The sequence below is a fragment of the Erythrolamprus reginae genome, chromosome 1 (assembly GCF_031021105.1).
Source record: "Erythrolamprus reginae isolate rEryReg1 chromosome 1, rEryReg1.hap1, whole genome shotgun sequence".
In the NCBI taxonomy this organism is placed as follows: domain Eukaryota; kingdom Metazoa; phylum Chordata; class Lepidosauria; order Squamata; family Dipsadidae; genus Erythrolamprus; species Erythrolamprus reginae.
The window spans coordinates 90,870,519-90,888,160 of NC_091950.1; the positions used below are offsets into that span (position 1 = coordinate 90,870,519).

The 17,642-nt window shown below is 41.9% G+C and overlaps 1 protein-coding gene across 1 annotated transcript in view; it reads right to left on the reverse strand.

The window, feature by feature from the left end:
• GALNT16 (polypeptide N-acetylgalactosaminyltransferase 16) overlaps positions 1 to 17,642 on the reverse strand; it is a 269,869-nt gene that overhangs the window by 38,158 nt on the left and 214,069 nt on the right. The window contains exons 7-11 of the mRNA XM_070758742.1: positions 16,470 to 16,557; positions 13,062 to 13,146; positions 10,279 to 10,382; positions 5,802 to 5,928; positions 903 to 995 (exon numbers count right to left, since the gene is read on the reverse strand). Of these exons, the coding sequence (XP_070614843.1) occupies positions 903 to 995; positions 5,802 to 5,928; positions 10,279 to 10,382; positions 13,062 to 13,146; positions 16,470 to 16,557 (497 nt within the window). The remainder of the gene's footprint in view (positions 1 to 902; positions 996 to 5,801; positions 5,929 to 10,278; positions 10,383 to 13,061; positions 13,147 to 16,469; positions 16,558 to 17,642) is intronic.

Below are 17,642 nucleotides of genomic sequence, written 5' to 3' on the forward strand. Positions count from 1 at the left end.
TGGTCATGCCCATCAATAGTTTAGTGAATGGGGGGAAAGTCGCAATAAATCATGTGATGACAATAAATTTGGGGGGGTGTTTGCCCAGGTTAGCCTGGTGCACCAGTTGCGGCCCTATCTGGATCGGGAGTCACTGCTCACAGTCACTCATGCCCTCATCACCTCGAGGCTCGACTACTGTAACACTCTCTACATGGGGCTACCTTTGAAAAGTGTTCAGAAACTTCAGATCGTGCAGAATGCAGCTGCGAGAGCAATCATGGGCTTCCCTAGATATGCCCATGTCACACCAACACTCCGCAGTCTGCATTGGTTGCCAATCACTTTCCAGTCACAATTCAAAGTGTTGGTTATAACCTATAAAGCCCTTCATGGCACCGGACCAGATTATCTCCAGGACCGCCTTCTGCCGCATGAATCCCAGCGACCAGTTAGGTCCCACAGAGTGGGTCTTTTCCGAGTCCCATCAACTAAACAATGTCATTTGGTGGGACCCAGGGGAAGAGCCTTCCCTGTGGCGGCCCTGGCCCTCTGGAACCAACTCCCCCCAGAGATTAGAATAGCCCCCACCCTCCTTGCCTTTCGTAAGCTCCTTAAAACCCACCTCTGCCGTCAGGCATGGGGGAACTGAGATTCTTTCCCCCTAGGCTTCTGCAATTTATACATGTTATGTTTGTATGTATGTTTGATTTTATAATAAGGGTTTTTAATTGTTTTAGTATTGGATTGTTACATGCTGTTTTTTTTATCACTGTTGTTAGCCGCCCCGAGTCCATGGAGAGGGGCGGCATACAAATCCAATAAATAAATAAATAAATAATTCACAAAGAACAAAAGACTCAAATGTTTTATGATTCCAACTTCCTCAGAGCGAATTTAACTGAGGTGTCTTATATCCTTACCTTCCAAATGACTTTCCAATAGCAGAAGGTCTGGCTTCATAATAATACTGTTTGTATTCATCCATCCATACCTCTGCTGTACGTTTGGTATTTCTGCAGGTAGGACAAGATAAGCCCTATTAAATGTCATTGTTGGATGGTCCATCTTGACATGACATGACATTGCAGCATATTTTCAAGAATCTGCTGTCCGGCTTAACCGTCATTAGATCATTATGCTTTGATGTAGGAGTAGAAATATCTCAAAAAGTAGAAACCAAATGAAAAGAAGCTGTCTTTCCTCAATGCACGAACAAAATAGACTCAGTGCGTAACATTTAAAAAGAACTTATCTGAAGCATTCTAAAAAAATATGATGACTGAAGTACAAGGATAATGGAATCAGGTATTGATACCACTCAACTAGTCCCTTATTCTTCTTGACCTTCAGGAGTCTGAAGGACAGCTGTACTCTCCTTTGCTTGAAGATGAGAACAAACAGCTCCCTAATCAGTGATGTACAGCAAGGGTCTCCAACCTTGACAACTTTAAGACTTGTGGACTTCAATTCCCAGAATTCCTCTGCCAGCAAAGCTGAGAAATTCTGAGCAAAGCTGGCTGAGGAATTCTGGGAGTTGAAGTCCACAAGTCTTAAAGTTGCCAAGGTTGGAGACGCCTGATGTAGAGTACAACTCTTCTGAAACTTAAAGAAATCACAGAAAATAAGGAATGGAATATAAGGATATGAATATGTAAGGAAGAGATATATTCCATTTTATATGAACAGAAGACAACTTAGATTCCCAGAGCAAGTGTTCTGAATATACAGTATTCTATTTTCTTTAAATTCATTTTAGCTTAGAGTAGAATAATTTCTGACGGACTTGTGTACACTCAAAGTCTTTTTGAGGGGACTGAGGAATATTTCTAACCATGTTTTGACGGGCTGCAGAAAAAAGTTAAAAGAAATAAAGCATCCTGTTGCACAAGCATACTTCTACTCGCATAATGTTAGAGACTGTCGTTAAAGATTATTCACCAGAACTCCAATAGCCAAGCACTTTTCAACAATATTCTTAACATGGAGAAAAGAAAACATATGAGCCGAGGTGGTGCAGTAGGTAGAGTGCGGTACTGCAGGCCAGTAAAGCTGACAGCTAGATCTGCAGGTGAGCAGTTCAATTCTCATCACCGGCTCAAGGTTGACTCTGCCTTCCATCCTTCCGAGGTGGGTTCAATGAGGACCTGGATTGTGGAGGCAATATGCTGGCTCTGTTAAAAAGTGCTATTGCTAACATGTTGCAAGCTGCCCTGAGTCTAGGAAGAGTGGCATTAAAAAAAAATCAAATGAATGAATGAATGAATGAATAAATAAATAAATAAATAAATATATATTGTGGGCATGTCAACTAAGGCATCCTTTTATCTATTATTATCATAATAACCATAGCTCTGTTGCACATAAGAAAGATCTACGTGTTTCAGTTATAGCCTCTTGCCTACTTTGGGTTGTAATCAATGCTAACTAACTATGTAGCAAGTTTGATAAATTTTGAGGCATCTTACAGCAAGGAGGGCTCTGAACGTTGTTTGTCAGGCGACCTAGTTGAGTGCAACATGAGGACAGCGCAATGGTGGCGTTGACTCATCATCTGGTCTTATTTTTGGACTTTACTAATAGAAAATAGGAAAGTGCAACATGTGTGTGAATATGTATATGTGTGTACGGTTACAAAGTGCTTGCTTTATTTATTTATTTATTTATTCATTCATTCATTCATTCATTCATTCATTCATTCATTCATTCATTCATTCAATATTTATACCGCCCTTCTCTTTAGACTAAGGGTGGCTTACAACCTGTTAGCAATAGCACTTTTTAACAGAACCAGCCTATTGCCCGTACAATCCGGGTCCTCATCTTACCCACCTCGGAAGGATGGAAAGCTGAGTCAACCTTGAGCTGGTGATGAGATTTGAACCGCTGACCTACAGATCTACAGTCAGCTTCAGTGGCCTGTAGTACATCACTCTACCTGCTGCGCCACCCCGGCTCTAATGACCATTAATAATGACTACTATCCTAAATATCAGTACAGTGATCCCTCGATTAGTGCGGGGGTTACGTTCCAAGACCTCCCGCACTAATCGATTTTCCGTTGTATAGTGGTGCGGAAGTAAAAACACAATCTGCATATGTGCACCCTTTTTCCATGACCGCGCATGCGCAGATGGTGGAGCCGGGGAGCAACGAAAGTGCGGAAGCCGACAAAGATTGCTTTGAATGTCGGCTGCCCCCACCCCCCCAACACCCGCCCGCCGTTCACCCACCCGCCCGCCCGCTCGCTCGCCCGTTCACCCGCCCGCCCGCTCGCTCGCCCGTTGACCCGCCTGGCCGCTCGCTCGCCCGTTCACCCGTCCGGCCGCTCGCTCGCTCGCCACTCAAGAGCAAGAGGGGGAGAGATAGAGAAAGAGAGAGAAGGAAAGAAAGAGATGAGAGAGGGAGGAAGAGAGTGTGAGAGGAAGAAGCAAGATAGAGAAAGAGAGAAAGAAAGAAACATGAGAAAGGAAGGAAGAGAGTGAGAGAGAGGAAGAAAGAGAGAGAGAGAAGAGTGGAAGGAAGAGAGAGAGAAATGATAGAAAAAAGGGGAGAAAAAAAGAGAAATGAGAAAATGATTGAAGCAGAGAATGACAGGAAAGAAAGAGAAAGAGACAGAGAAGTGACTCTTGGTGATGACGTATGACGTCATCGGGTGGGAAAAACCGTGGTATAGCAAAAAAACCGTGGAGTATTTTTTAATTAATATTTTTTGAAAAACCGTGGTATAGCGTTTTGCACTAATCGAGACCGCACTAATCGAGGGATCACTGTAGTAATTATTTTTTATATATTTTACACTATCAGCAATAAATGAGGTCTGTAATGATATTATTTCTGTAGTATTCCGGACCATAGCTCTTATACCTATGCACAGATATAAACATTTCTACTCTCTCATTGTAAATCTTAATTTTGGATGTGGTGTTTCTACATTAAATGAAGCTCAGGGTCAAATCCTTACCATCAATTCTGAGCTGCTAGTTAATTACAGAATTCTGTATTAGATCCGTATTTCTTCCAAGTATACAATGGTTAAGCAAGCCTCCAAATCCCAAAGTACATTCTCCACAAAAATAATTGGGTCACAGTTTTTGTTTTTTTAAAAAAATTGTCTAACCATCAGGGAAGCTCTTTTTGCAAACTTGTGTTATTAAAACAGAAAGGACAATATTAATTTATTTAGGATTAGTCAGCTAACTCAAACAATTTTTGAGTTTATAGTCATATCCCAGAGTAAGATCTAATTAGAGTAAGATCCTACTAATAAAATAAATATTAATAAAATGAAAAATTAGTTTAAAAAGAGAGGGGGGAGGGAGGGAACCAATGTGTTGCAGTGTTCAAGATTCTGGGCTAGAAATCAGGAGACTATGAGTTGTAATTTTACTCATGAATGTCATCTGGGTGACTCTGGACCAGTCTCTATCTCTCTCAGCCAAACCCACCTTTGTGGAAAAAATAGGAGAAGAAAGGAGTACAGTGGCACCTCATGATAGGAACTTAATTGGTTCCAGGAGGAGGTTCGTAAGGTGAAAAGTTCATAAGACGAAGCAATGTTTCCCATAGGAATCAATGTAAAAGCAAATAATGCGTGCAAATCCTTCAGGAAAATCCCAAAGTTTAAAAGGGAGGCGAACAGAGGGCAGGGAGGAGCAGCTAAAGGGGGCGGGTGGAAGAAGCAAGGCTAGGCTAAAGGGTGAGTGGGAAGGAAGAAAGGCAAGGGGGACACCCCTCCCTTTTCTTTCTTCAAAAGACACCCTTTCAGTGCCTCTGCAAGCACGCTGTTCTCTGCAAAGTCTTTCCCCCACCAAGCCGCCCCTCCCTTTTCTTTCTTCAAAAGACACACTTTGCTGTTCTCTGCAAAGTCTTTCCCCCTCCAAGCCGCCCCTCCCTTTTCTTTCTTCAAAATACACCCTTTCAGTGCCTGCAAGCACGCTGTTCTCCTACTTTTGTTAATGCAAAGTCTTTCCCCCTCCAAGTAGCCACTCCCTTTCCTTTCTTCAAAAAGTGGGGGGGAAGCCCCCCTTCATCCCAGCAGCAGCGGCTTGGGTTCATAAGGTGAAAATAGTTCGGAAGAAGAGGCAAAAAAATCTTAAACACCGGGTTCGTATCTTGAAAAGTTCGTTAGAAGAGGCATTCGTAAGATGAGGTACCACTGTATTATGATTATTTGCCACCTTGTATTACTGTACAAGACACACCTTTTTCCTCCCTAAAAGAGGCTGAAAATTCAGGTGCACCTTACACTTTGAATGCAGCGTTTTTCAAAGCTTTCCCCCCCCAACCCTAACTAGGTGCTAACAATCTTCCCAGCTCTTATCTTGCAGACTCTTTCATTGTTACTGTCTGCGAAGAATGTTTTCCAAACCCTAAGTCTTTACAGAGTTTTTTTCATTGCTCTAACTTTCTCCAAACAAGTTTATTTCCAGCTCTACCAGGTTCTAACAATGTTCCCAGCTCCTACTGGCTTGCAAGCTCTTTCATTGTTACTCTCTCCAAATAAGGTTTTTTTAAAGCCCTAACCAGGGGATAAAATAATGTGCTGAAGCTGACCAGACTAAGGACGCTAGCCAGATGAATATCTGGTAAACAGATTCTTTTCCCTATTTTCCTCCCCAAAAACTAAGGTGTGTCTTATACTCCAAAAATACGGTACTTATGAAGTAATAAAAACAGTATTTTTATTAAATCTAACAATCAAGTAAATAAAATACACAAAGGGATCTCTGACCGAACACCATACTTCAATAAGGATTTTTTAAAAAGCTCCTCCACCCTCCTGTTCTCTGAACTGGAATTAAGAATTAAGCTATTCCTACTTGATATAGGTTAATGCATTGCCCTCAGGAAAGTCGTATGGATGGCGTTTTCTGAAAACGTGGCCCACTCGGCTGCAGGGGACAATCTCCAAGCTACCTCCACACATCCAGACACGGAAAGAAAGCTCTAGAAAACATCCAAGGAAAGAGAATATGAGGTGAAACAAAGAAGTTAGTTGGGAGAAAGATCAAAAGCAACATGAGAAAATATTATTTTACTGAAAGAGTAGTAGATCCTTGGAACAAACTTCCAGCAGACGTGGTAGATAAATCCACAGTAACTGAATTTAAACATGCCTGGGATAAACATAGATCCATCCTAAGATAAAATACAGAAAATAGTATAAGGGCAGACTAGATGGACCATGAGGTCTTTTTCTGTCATCAGACTTCTATGTTTCTAATAACCCTCTACTTAATGTGCAGGTGGACGTGAAACTGCTAGCGGTAGGCACAACTGGATTATGAAAAGAAAAGAAATTTACTGAAAATAAAGTTTTGTATGAGAGGAGGGAAAATCCTGCTCCTCCTCGGTTGTAACCTTTCTTCTGTTTCCACATTCCAGATCAGTATAACATGGAGACTCATGGTGGAGACTTTTAAAAGGGAATCTTGCTGAAAGCTCCCAGAGAATATATGTTGTTATTTAATTTGATTTTTAAAAAGCTGTCTATCAGAGGAAGATTCTCTTAACGTAAAGAAGAAAATCCACAAAAATTTAGAGTGGAGAGGAAGTACAAAATAAGAGACAGAAAATGTAAGTCAGCGGTCCCCAAACTATGGCCCGCGGGCCGGATGCGGCCCTCTGAGGTCTTTTAACCGGCCCGCGGCAGCACACAAGATTTTACCGATCGATATAATGAGAGAGAGAAAGAGGGAGAAATAGAGAGAGAGAGAGAAATGAAGAGGAGAGATAGAAAGGGAGAGAGAGAAAGGGAGAAATAGAGAGAGGGGGGAGAGAGAAAGTGTGAGAGATACAAAGAGGGAGAGTTAGAAAGAGAGTGAGTGAGAGAAAGAGAGAAGGGCAGAGAAAAAAGAAAGAGAAAGAGGGAGAGATAGAGAGGGGGAGAGAAAAGAAGAGGAGAGATGGAAAGAGAGAGAGAGAGATGAGAAAATGATGAAGGGAAAGAACAAGGGAGAGGAAAATGAAACAAATGAGAGAAAAGGAAGAGGGAAGAGAGAAGTGGAGAGGAAGGAGGGAGGGAAGGAAGGAAGGAAGGCGAAATGGAGTTTGTTGATTTAAGTTTAAATTTACTTGTTAATAAAGAAGTATAAATTACTTTATTACTTAATTATTAATTACTTATTGCTTCTTTATTTTAAATATTGTACTTGTTCCCATTTTGTTTTTTACTTTAAATAAGGTATGTGCAGTGTACATAGGGATTTGTTCATAGGGTTTTTTTATAGTCCGGCCCTCCAACAGTCTGAGGGACAGTGAACTGGCCCCCTGTGTAAAAGGTTTGGAGACCCCTGATGTAAGGTCTCAATGGCACTGATGAAATTAAAGTTAAGACAGAGTGTTACAAGAACCTATGCAAGCCATTTCAGCAGTACCTATCACTGAGATTGAAAACCTGAATAAAAATTGTCAGAATTCTAGAGAAACATGTAATTGACTCTAATCAGTGCTTAGGGGTATGTTTGCAGTAATGAAATGCCATGCTCTTTAAAGTCTTTATAGATTCCTAGTATCTGGGTACATTAAAGGAATGGTAAAGTCTGGCCATCATAATGAGTTCCTAAATCTGTGGAAGAATACATCTCTTTTTATAACACCCGAAGTCCCTGTGCTTTTCATCTGTTACAGGCTGAAGCTGAAATCTTTTGGCATGCTCCTATTGTAGGATCCCGAGCTCTCCTAAGAATTCATAATTTGGCAACCTAGATTCTGAGACACAGCCTCATCCTGTTTATTCAAACTGAAGCATCCCTACCCCTTGCCTTTTTTTTACTGTCCCAGAAGGATGCTCAATTTTTTTTATTAAAAGGATCAGAGGGCTACCAAGGCTTTGATGGTTAAAAACTCATTTGAATCTCAGAAAAACAATGACCTTGCAAAGGTCCTTCGTTTAATAAACATGGAAGCTCACTGTTGTTTACTGATTTGGGAGTACAAAGAAAACAGCAGAAAAGCTGCAACAAAACAAATCAGAAACTGAGGCGACAGGAGAGAGGGAGTCCAGAGATGGTTCTAATTGGTTCTTTAGAACTGTTAGTAGTTTCGCAATGATGTCACGGAACTGGTTCTGTCGGTGTTTCTGTGGGCACGGCCATCTTGGATTTTGCTTCTGCACATGTGCAGGAGCTATTTTTTTATTGCTGTGCGCACGCCGTGACCCTCAGCAAACCGGCAGCAATAGGATCCAGAACCCTCCCCTGGGGGAGTCCAATAACTGGAAGAAACAGGTTGCCCCAGCTCTCTATCAACGTCACCCTTTTATTGCACATTCTTGTGTCTTGTAGATCTCATCATCAGATATATAGTTGGTGATCATAATATCTACCAGGGGTGGGTTCTAACTTACCTCACTGCCCATTGTCTTCCTCCTGCACTGCATGGCCACCACATGCACAGTACCGGAAAATAAAATAAAAATAAAAGCTGAAAAAAAGATGGCGACTGCATGCACAGTGCCAGAAATTCAGCTTCTGCGCATGCTCAGAAACCGGGGGGGGGGGGGGCGGTTTCTCCCTCAAAAACAAAAAAAATTCAAAAAACATTTTAAAAAAAGATGGCAGCACCCACGGACTGGCACCAACTGAACCGGTTCCGTGATGTCATTATGATATCACCAATGGGTCCCTACTGGTTTTGCAAACCTGTCCAAACTGGGAAGAACCCACCTCTGATATCTACCACTTCTTTGTAGAAGTTGCATAATACAGAATTCTAGAGGCACATTCTGAGGAATGTGGTTAGTTTTTATCAAGAAAGTTAAATGCTTTCTAGTGTTAGGTGAACCCAACAAAGTTCAGGTTAGGGTTTGGCACACAAATTTTTAAAAAATGTTCAGGTTCGGCAGCCAAACCTGAACCCAAACTTTTGCTGAAATTTTGAGTGCTGGGAAGCGTTCGGGAAAGTGCTGGGAAGTGCCGCTGCCCAGCTGCCACCTTCCGGAACAGCCGGGGCGTTTCCCGGTGCTCTCCTGAACCTGAACTTTTGCCAAACCTCTGAGTTTGGCATTCGGGAGACTGCCGAGAAGTGCCCCGCTGTTTCTGAAGGTGACAGCTGGGCAGTGGCGATTCCCAGAATAGCTGGGGAGCTGCCGGCCGGCCGGGAGGCCCAAAAAGAGGTGGGGAATCCCACAAGGGGATTCCAGGGGTAGAGCTTTGACGTCACTGAGACGTCCTTCCTGGAGTCCCAGTTTCAGCCAGCCAGGAAGGATGTCTCAGTGACGTCAAAGCTCTGCCTCTGGAATCCCCTCGTGGGATTCCCCATCTCCTTTTTTGCCTCCTGACTGGCCGACAGCTCCCTGGCTGTTTCTGAAGGTGACAGCTGGGCGGCGGCGCTTCCCAGCACTCTGCCAAATGTCGAACTTGGAAGTTCGGCAAAAGTTTGGGTTCGGGTTCGGGCTCCGGAGAACCCTGGGAATTGCCCCCACCCGGCTGTCACTTTCCGAAACAGACAGGGAGCTGTTCGGCAAAAGTTCGGGTTCAGGCTCCTGAGAACACCGGGAAGCACCCTAGCTGTTCCGGAAGGGGACAGCTGGGCAGCGGTGCTTCCTGGCGCTCTCCCGAACCCAAACTTTTGCCGAACTTTTGCAAAAATTCGGGTTCGGTATGCCGAACTATGCAAAGGTCAGTATGAACTCGAACTTTGTGGGTTCGGTTCACCCAATACTAGTGCTTTCATTTCATAATCATCAAAGCTTATTTCATAATCTGATTTTAATGACTTTATCTTGGAACTATTTATCTCTTTGTGCTGTTCTATCTTCTTTTATTTAAATGGTTTTAACTAGATTTTATTATATCTAAGCTAGACATGCATCCAGGTCCATATTTCCCCATTTCAAAATATTAGGGTTAAGGTTGTAAAGTCCCTAGAAACCTTTCAGTAATGGTGCATTTCTTTCTTCCATGTTTTTAGTTTTATTTAACACTGCTAGGACAAAATACAAACTTAATAAGTGAAATATTTAACGTAACTCTTAATTTACATTTTCAAAAGAATTTTCTTGTGGACCTATCAGTTAATAAATTCACAGGCAATATCTAGGATACCAAATAATGTAGATACTGTAAAGTGTCATTTAAGAATGTTGACTTAGCCAAAGATTTGCTGAGAAGGCAGGACTGCCTGGTGACAAGAAAGAGATTCTATCTCTATGCAAGTAGATCCTAAATAAAGTTTGAGTTTTCAGTGCTTCCAGTCAGGAGAAAACATTATATTATGTGTCGAGGATTTCAGAATTGATTTGTGAAAAATTGACAAGAGAAGGCTACATAAAGTCAAATCAAAGGAGTAACTTACCAAAGTTCTCTCCTCCCCAGATATCCATCTGTGTGTCATATTTTCCAAGATGGTTAAACCAAGACTTATTGATCACAAAGATTCCTCCTGCTATGACAGGCGTTCTAGCAAAAATGACAGTGAGGAAGTGCAAAAGGTGATAAATAAAAAATGCTAGAGTGAAAAGCAGAACTCTTCTCCATTTTTGAACAACCTATTCTGCATAAAATACTTTAGAAAAATAATTGGCATTAAACTAATATAATAGGAAAATAACAACTTTTCTATGATTATGTATCATGAAAATGTTGTAGGTCTGTAATATTTTCATAATCATTTTACAAAAATGTCTACTCTTTATTTAAATAACCTGCAAGGAGGTGTCAAATATCGCAAGATGGTGGGCATGGTGTTGTGACCCTAAAATCACTCATTGTGTATGTGAATGCAACGGGAATGAATGTATAAAAAGTTCAGGGTTTGGATCACAATATTGCAAATTTTCATTTTGCAAATCCCCCCCACAACTTCTAGATTTAAATATTACAGAAAACAAAGCTTTTCTTTAATGAGATTTTTGGGAAAAGTTTGGAATTTTAAAAGTTATTTTAATTATGCAGAGAAGACCTTTAGTATTCGGTGTGGCTCATTTATAGGCCCCTGTAGCTAATGGAAACAGAGCAGTCTTCATCGAAGGGAATGGAAATTGAGAAAATCATGCAGTCTCATAACTTGTTCCTGGCCTGTTAAAGTAATTAACAAGTCAAGTGAAAATGAACTGAAGGATGGGTCCCAATTTTCCACATGTGTTTTGGGGACATAAAGAAATTCTAAAAGATCACTTCCATTCATCTCCACTGCCTAGAACAGTGATTTTCAACCTTTTTTGAGCCACGGCACATTTTTTACATTTATGAAACCCTGGGGCACATTGAGCGGGGGGGGGGGGCGGCTAAAAAAAGTTTGGACAAAAAAATTCTCTCTCTCTCTCTTCCTCCCCTTCACTCTATTTCTTTCTCTCTCCCTCCCTCTTTCTCTCCTTCTCCATCCCTCTTTCTTTCTCTTCCTTCCTTCCTCTTTTTTGCTGTCTCTCTCCCTCCCTCCCTCTATGTCTTTCTCTCTCTCTCTCTCTTTCCCTCCCTCTTTCTCTCTCTCTTGCTTTCTTTCTCTCTTGCTCTCTTTCTTTCTCTTGTTTTCTCTCTCTTGCTTTCTTTCTCTCTTGTTCTCTTTCCCTCTCTCGCTTTCTCTCTTGCTTTCTTTCTCTCTCTCTCTTGCTTTCTTTCTCTCTTGTTCTCTCTCTCTCTCTCTCTTTCTCTCTCTTGCTTTCTTTCTCTTTCTCTCTTGCTTTCTCTCTCTCTTGCTTTCTTTCTCTCTGAGCTTCGCGGCACACCTGACCATGTCTCGCGGCACACTAGTGTGCCACGGCACACTGGTTGAAAAACACTGGCCTAGAACTCTAGGTCAGACTGGTCTAAGTTTGCAAAGTTGACCAGCAAAGTCCAATTAATAAAGTCCTATTAATTAAAAAAAAAGAATTGGCTAAAGGATCCTTTATATTTAGACTGCAGAAAACGGAAAGTGTTATAGAGTGGTACCTCTACTTATAAACTTAATTTGTTCAGTTACCAGGTTCTTAAATAGAAAAGTTTGTAAGAAGAAGCAATTTTCCCCATAGGAATCAATGTAAAGCAAATAATGCGTGCAATTGGGGAAGCCACAGGGAGAATTGAGGTCCTGTTCCCTCCCAGGAGATTCCTAGAGAGGCCCCACAGAGGCTTCTCCCTGGCTTTCCGGCCCTGTTTCCTCCCAGGAGATTTCTAGAGAAGCCCCATGGAGACTTCTCCCTGCCTTTTCCGGTTACAGTTTTGGAGACTCGTGTTTGTAAGTGGAAAATGGTTATTGAGAAGAGGCAAAAAAATCTTGAATACCCAGTTCTTATCTAGAAAAGTTTGTAAGTAGAAGTATTTGTAAGTAGAGGTACCAGTGTACTTGTCTGCTAAATTCTAATCCTGCCATATATAAATATATTTGAAACACATTTTACATAATTGTAGAGGTAGGTATTGTTGCTATTTGAATATACTTACAACATATTCTTACTGTTCAAAAAACCCCTAAACTTAGCTAGACTTTATGGTCCTTATCTACAATTTCCACTATGCTCTAAATAGAACAGGGTGCACAAGCCAGTGAATGTTCAAGTCAACACAAAAGCCTTGTGTTGATGAATTTGTCTAAATCTTGAGGAACAACTCCTAAGCTGGAAGTAGAAGGTAGATTCTATTCCAATTTGTAGCTTATACACAGCCTGGGAAAAGATCAATTAAATGCACTTTTTTTCCAAACAGGAACAGTAAAATTTCCCAAATTAAGCAAGCACAATTTGTAAAAGCCATACACGATTATACATTAACCCAGTGTTTCCCGACCTTGGCAACTTGAAGATATTTGGACTTCAACTCCCAGAATTCCCCAGCCAGTGAATGCTATCTGGGGAATTCTGGGAGTTGAAGTCCAGATATCTTCAAGTTGCCAAGGTTGGGAAACACTGCAATAACCAATATCTTGCTGTTATTCCTGCAGTGCAGTGGGGCCACCAGACAGAATCTCAAGTAGTTGTCAAGAATGTTAACATCTTTCAGGAGCAAAAGAGACTTATTGAATCTCATAAGTGATTTAAATATAACTTCTGAATGTTCCTCATGGTTACATTAACCAGTGAGGCCATTCCTTATATTAGATAAAAGATGAAAGATTACATCTAAACTGGGATTCCAAGAGGAGCTTTGCATGAAAGAATTTACCTAATAGATTGGGTAGGGTCTGTCCGGGACAACTTTTGCTCAATGGGAATCTGTTCCCACTTAAAATGAAGACTCCAGTCAAAGCCTAAAATGTAGAACATAAAAAACACATAGAATCTTGTATCCAGATTTAAATGTTAACTAGCATAACTAACATGACAATTAGGCATTTTTATTTCTATACATATGATTCCAGAGCAGAAAAAGGCCTTCTGTAGGACAGTCCTATATTGATGATCAGCTTGGCTTTAAAGAATCACAGTAGGTATCATTGGAATTTATCAGTGCTCGGTAACATCCCAAACTTTCTATATTGGTTCCCCTAGAAAGAAAGGCGATCATTAGTGCTTTAGCTTTCTGCTCAGGTTGTCCTATGCCTCATTGGCTGCCAAAGTTACGAGACATTAATCAGTACTCTCAATGGGATGACATGTATTTCCGGGAACAAAATGTCTCTGTTTATTGTAATTGGCTTTTCCCCATGTGCGCCACATAAAAATGCCATCTGACTTACAAGTGTTGCAAATTGAGGCTATCCGGTAGGAAGGCCGTGGCTGGCGAAAGATGCATGCAGGTGAGAGTGACAGAACTGAAAGGCAGAGGTGCCTTTGCAAAAGGAAACAGTGAGAGGTTTCAAAACAGCAATTCTTCTAGGAAAAAGGCTGAGCGCTTGGATTTTCTGCACTCCTTCACAGTGGAGCCAGCTGTTGCATCTGATGCTAATCTGTGTTGTGGTTAGCTCTGGCCCAGCTCCTGCTCCAAGGACTGAGGAGGAGGATGCTGGGGAAACATCAACATGTCATAGGCCTGTTTTACTGCCGACAGAGTCAGACGGTGAATTGTCCTCTGCAGAAGGAAGTGACGGTGAGATGGAGGAGGGGGGCTTGGAAGACAGCCCAGGAAGAAGTCAATCATCCTTATCTTCCTTAGATTCGGATGGGGAGATAATGATAGACCTACGCATGTGTAGAGCTATGCATAGGAGTGAACGGCTTCAAAAGTATTATAGGAGATAATTGAGTCCACCTGTCGTTGGGTGGGGTTCAAGTAATTAGGGCTGCTGTTAAATTAGCAGTGTGCTGGCCTCGCAGTATGGAGATTATCTGATTGTACTTGTTTCGACTGTGACTTGCTGTTTCAGGACTCTGTTTGTTGATTTTTCAAGACTTTGAAACCAAGGCAGAGCAAAGCGTGTGTGTTTCAACTCGTGGAAGAAGGAGGGCTGTGACGTTTCTTCACAGCTGCTAGCTAAGGACTTAAGGACTGCTTAAGGGGTTTTTACAGCCTAAAAGTTTGTTTGGGGAAAAGTGCTCTTTGCAATACAAAAAGGGTGCTTTGTTTCTTTTGAATTTTGTGATAAAAAACATTGGTTTTGAATTTTCAAGTGTGTGTGTGTCTGGATTTTTTTACCCTTGAATTTTCGGGAGGCTCATACCATAGAGCCCGGGCTGAACAATCTGCAGTGTTTTATCCTGGCAGTGTAAAATCTGGTTCACATGATGCATAGAAGGCAGTTTTCTGGCATAGTTTTCCTCAATATTTTGTTTTCTTCCTTGACTACTTTATGATTGTTTGGTGGTCAGCTGAAGGTTTTACCGTAGGTCAATTTTAACAGGAAAGCATAAGTTTAATGCCATTTAATACCAGTGGTGCTTCCAAAGAGGCTTCTATTGTATCATCACCCTGTCTTGTTCAAATACAGTGGTACCTCATGATAGGAACTTAACTGGTTCCAGGAGGAGGTTCGTAAGGTGAAAAGTTCGTAAGATGAAACAATGTTTCCCATAGGAATCAATGTAAAAGCAAATAATGCATGCAAATCCTTCAGGAAAATCCCAAACTTTAGAAGGGAGGCGAACAGAGGGCAGGGAGGAGAAGCTAAAGGGGGCGGGTGGAAGAAGCAAGGCTAGGCTAAAGGGTGAGTGGGAAGGAAGAAAGGCAAGGGGGGCGCCCCTCCCTTTTCTTTCTTCAAAAGACACCCTTTCAGTGGCTGCAAGCACGCTGTTCTCTGCAAAGTCTTTCCTCCTCCAAGCCGCCCCTCCCTTTTCTTTCTTCAAAAGACTCTTTCAGTGCCTGCAAGCACACTGTTCTCTGCAAAGTCTTTCCTCCTGCAAGCCGCCCCTCCCTTTTCTTTCTTCAAAAGACACTCTTTCAGTGCCTGCAAGCACGCTGTTCTCTGCAAAGTCTTTCCTCCTCCAAGCCGCCCCTCCCTTTTCTTTCTTCAAAAGACACTCTTTCAGTGCCTGCAAGCACGCTGTTCTCTGCAAAGTCTTTCCTCCTCCAAGCCGCCCCTCCCTTTTCTTTCTTCAAAAGACACCCTTTCAGTGCCTGCAAGCACGCTGTTCTCTGCAAAGTCTTTCCTCCTCCAAGCCGCCCCTCCCTTTTCTTTCTTCAAAAGACACTCTTTCAGTGCCTGCAAGCACGCTGTTCTCTGCAAAGTCTTTCCTCCTCCAAGCCGCCCCTCACTTTTCCTTCTTCAAAAGACGCCCTTTCAGTGCCTGCAAGCACGCTGTTCTCTGCAAAGTCTTTCTTCCTCCAAGCGGTCCCTCCCTTTTCTTTCTTCAAAAGACACTCTTTCAGTGCCTGCAAGCACGCTGTTCTCTGCAAAGTCTTTCCTCCTCCAAGCCGCCCCTCCCTTTTCTTTCTTCAAAAGACACTCTTTCAGTGCCTGCAAGCACGCTGTTCTCTGCAAAGTCTTTCCTCCTCCAAGCCGCCCCTCCCTTTTCTTTCTTCAAAAGACACTCTTTCAGTGCCTGCAAGCACGCTGTTCTCTGCAAAGTCTTTCCTCCTCCAAGCCGCCCCTCACTTTTCCTTCTTCAAAAGACGCCCTTTCAGTGCCTGCAAGCACGCTGTTCTCTGCAAAGTCTTTCTTCCTCCAAGCGGTCCCTCCCTTTTCTTTCTTCAAAAGACACTCTTTCAGTGCCTGCAAGCACGCTGTTCTCCTACTTTTTTAAATGCAGTCTTTCCCCCTCCAAGCCGCCCCTCCCTTTTCTTTCTTCAAAAAAGGGGGGGAAAAGAAACCCCTTCATCCCAGCAGCAGCAGCAGCTTGGGTTCGTAAGGTGAAAATAGTTCGGAAGAAGAGGCAAAAAAATCTTAAACACCGGGTTCGTATCTTGAAAATTTTGTTAGAAGAGGCGTTCGTAAGATGAGGTACCACTGTAATTGTATATGGACCAGATTATGCTACCTTCCATTTATACCTCCCATGCATTCATCCAACCAATTATCTGTCTCTTTTTGTCCCACATAAAATCAGTTTAGAAGCATATAGCAGAATATTTGGACAACATCTTTGGACTACTTAGCTGGAAGTGTTTCAGGTGATAAAAGGAATCTGTCATGGGGTTGATTATCAGTGATAAAGACCCAGAAATAGGATATTTCAGAATCAATTTATTCTTACCTACCTCCTCTCAAATCTGCTGATGCTGCTAGATAGGCAAAATTGTCCAAGCTGATGACATCAATGATAGGACTCACCACCCGAGTATAATCCTGAAAAAGGAGGAAAAAAGGAAAGAGTGTTGGATATTTTCCCCCACAAGAGGAAAATAATGTTTTAAGAGCATTTCAAGATGAAGATGGTAGAAGGAAAAGCAATCCATGGTGCATTACTTTCCTATGTTACCACCAGGCTTTTAAATTGATATTCACATACACAACTGCAGCCCAAACCTCTTTTTTTTCAATGCGAAGAGTGAAACTTTCACAGTGCAATTATTTTGTCCACTTTCAGGCATTAAGTACAGCACACCATTTCAAAATTGTATTGATCAGATGGACTCTCAGACACTGTTAATGTTACTGCTTGCAATCTTCTAAAAAAAAAGTGTTGCTAAAATAGAGGAGTAGACAGCCTGGTTCTCTCCAAGTTATTTTTTTTTAAACTACCTGTATAATTCCCATTGATGCCAGTTACCAAATAGGCAGAAATTTATAGTGCAAAACATCTCTGGTTGCTTTCCCCTCGTGGTAGTTTTTCATGTAGAGATATCCCAATTCAGCTATATGCTGGTTAAAATACTTCCACATGCTTGTTTTTTTTCAAGTTGTACATTAAGGTAGTCAATATTACCTTATTACTCATCTCCTCTCAATAGGATTCATGCCTCTCAATGGTGCAGTGGTTAGAGTGCAGTACTGCAAGCTACCTCTGCTGATCACCAGCTGCCAGCAGTTTGACAGATCGACTCTCAGTAGGCTCAAGGTTGACTCATACTTCCATCCTTCCAAGGTCAGTAAAATAAGGACCCAGATTGTTGGAGGGCAATATGCTTACTCTCTGTAAACCGCTTACAGAGGGCTGTAAAGCAATGTGGAAGGGTATATAAGTCTAAATGCTAAATCTAAATGCTACCTCTAACATTGTTCCCCAAGGAATTTATTTATTAGATTTGTATGCCACCCCTCTCCGTAGACTGTGTGTCCATATCACCTAAGTCTGTTTACACCCATATCTATGGCATATGTGCCAAGAATAGCTGGTGTCATTTCAGTCAGCCAACTCATAACCCTCTTTTTTTTTAAAAAAAAAGTCTGCTGGAGTTGATTACCAAAGGCAAAGCCATTTCCTACAACTT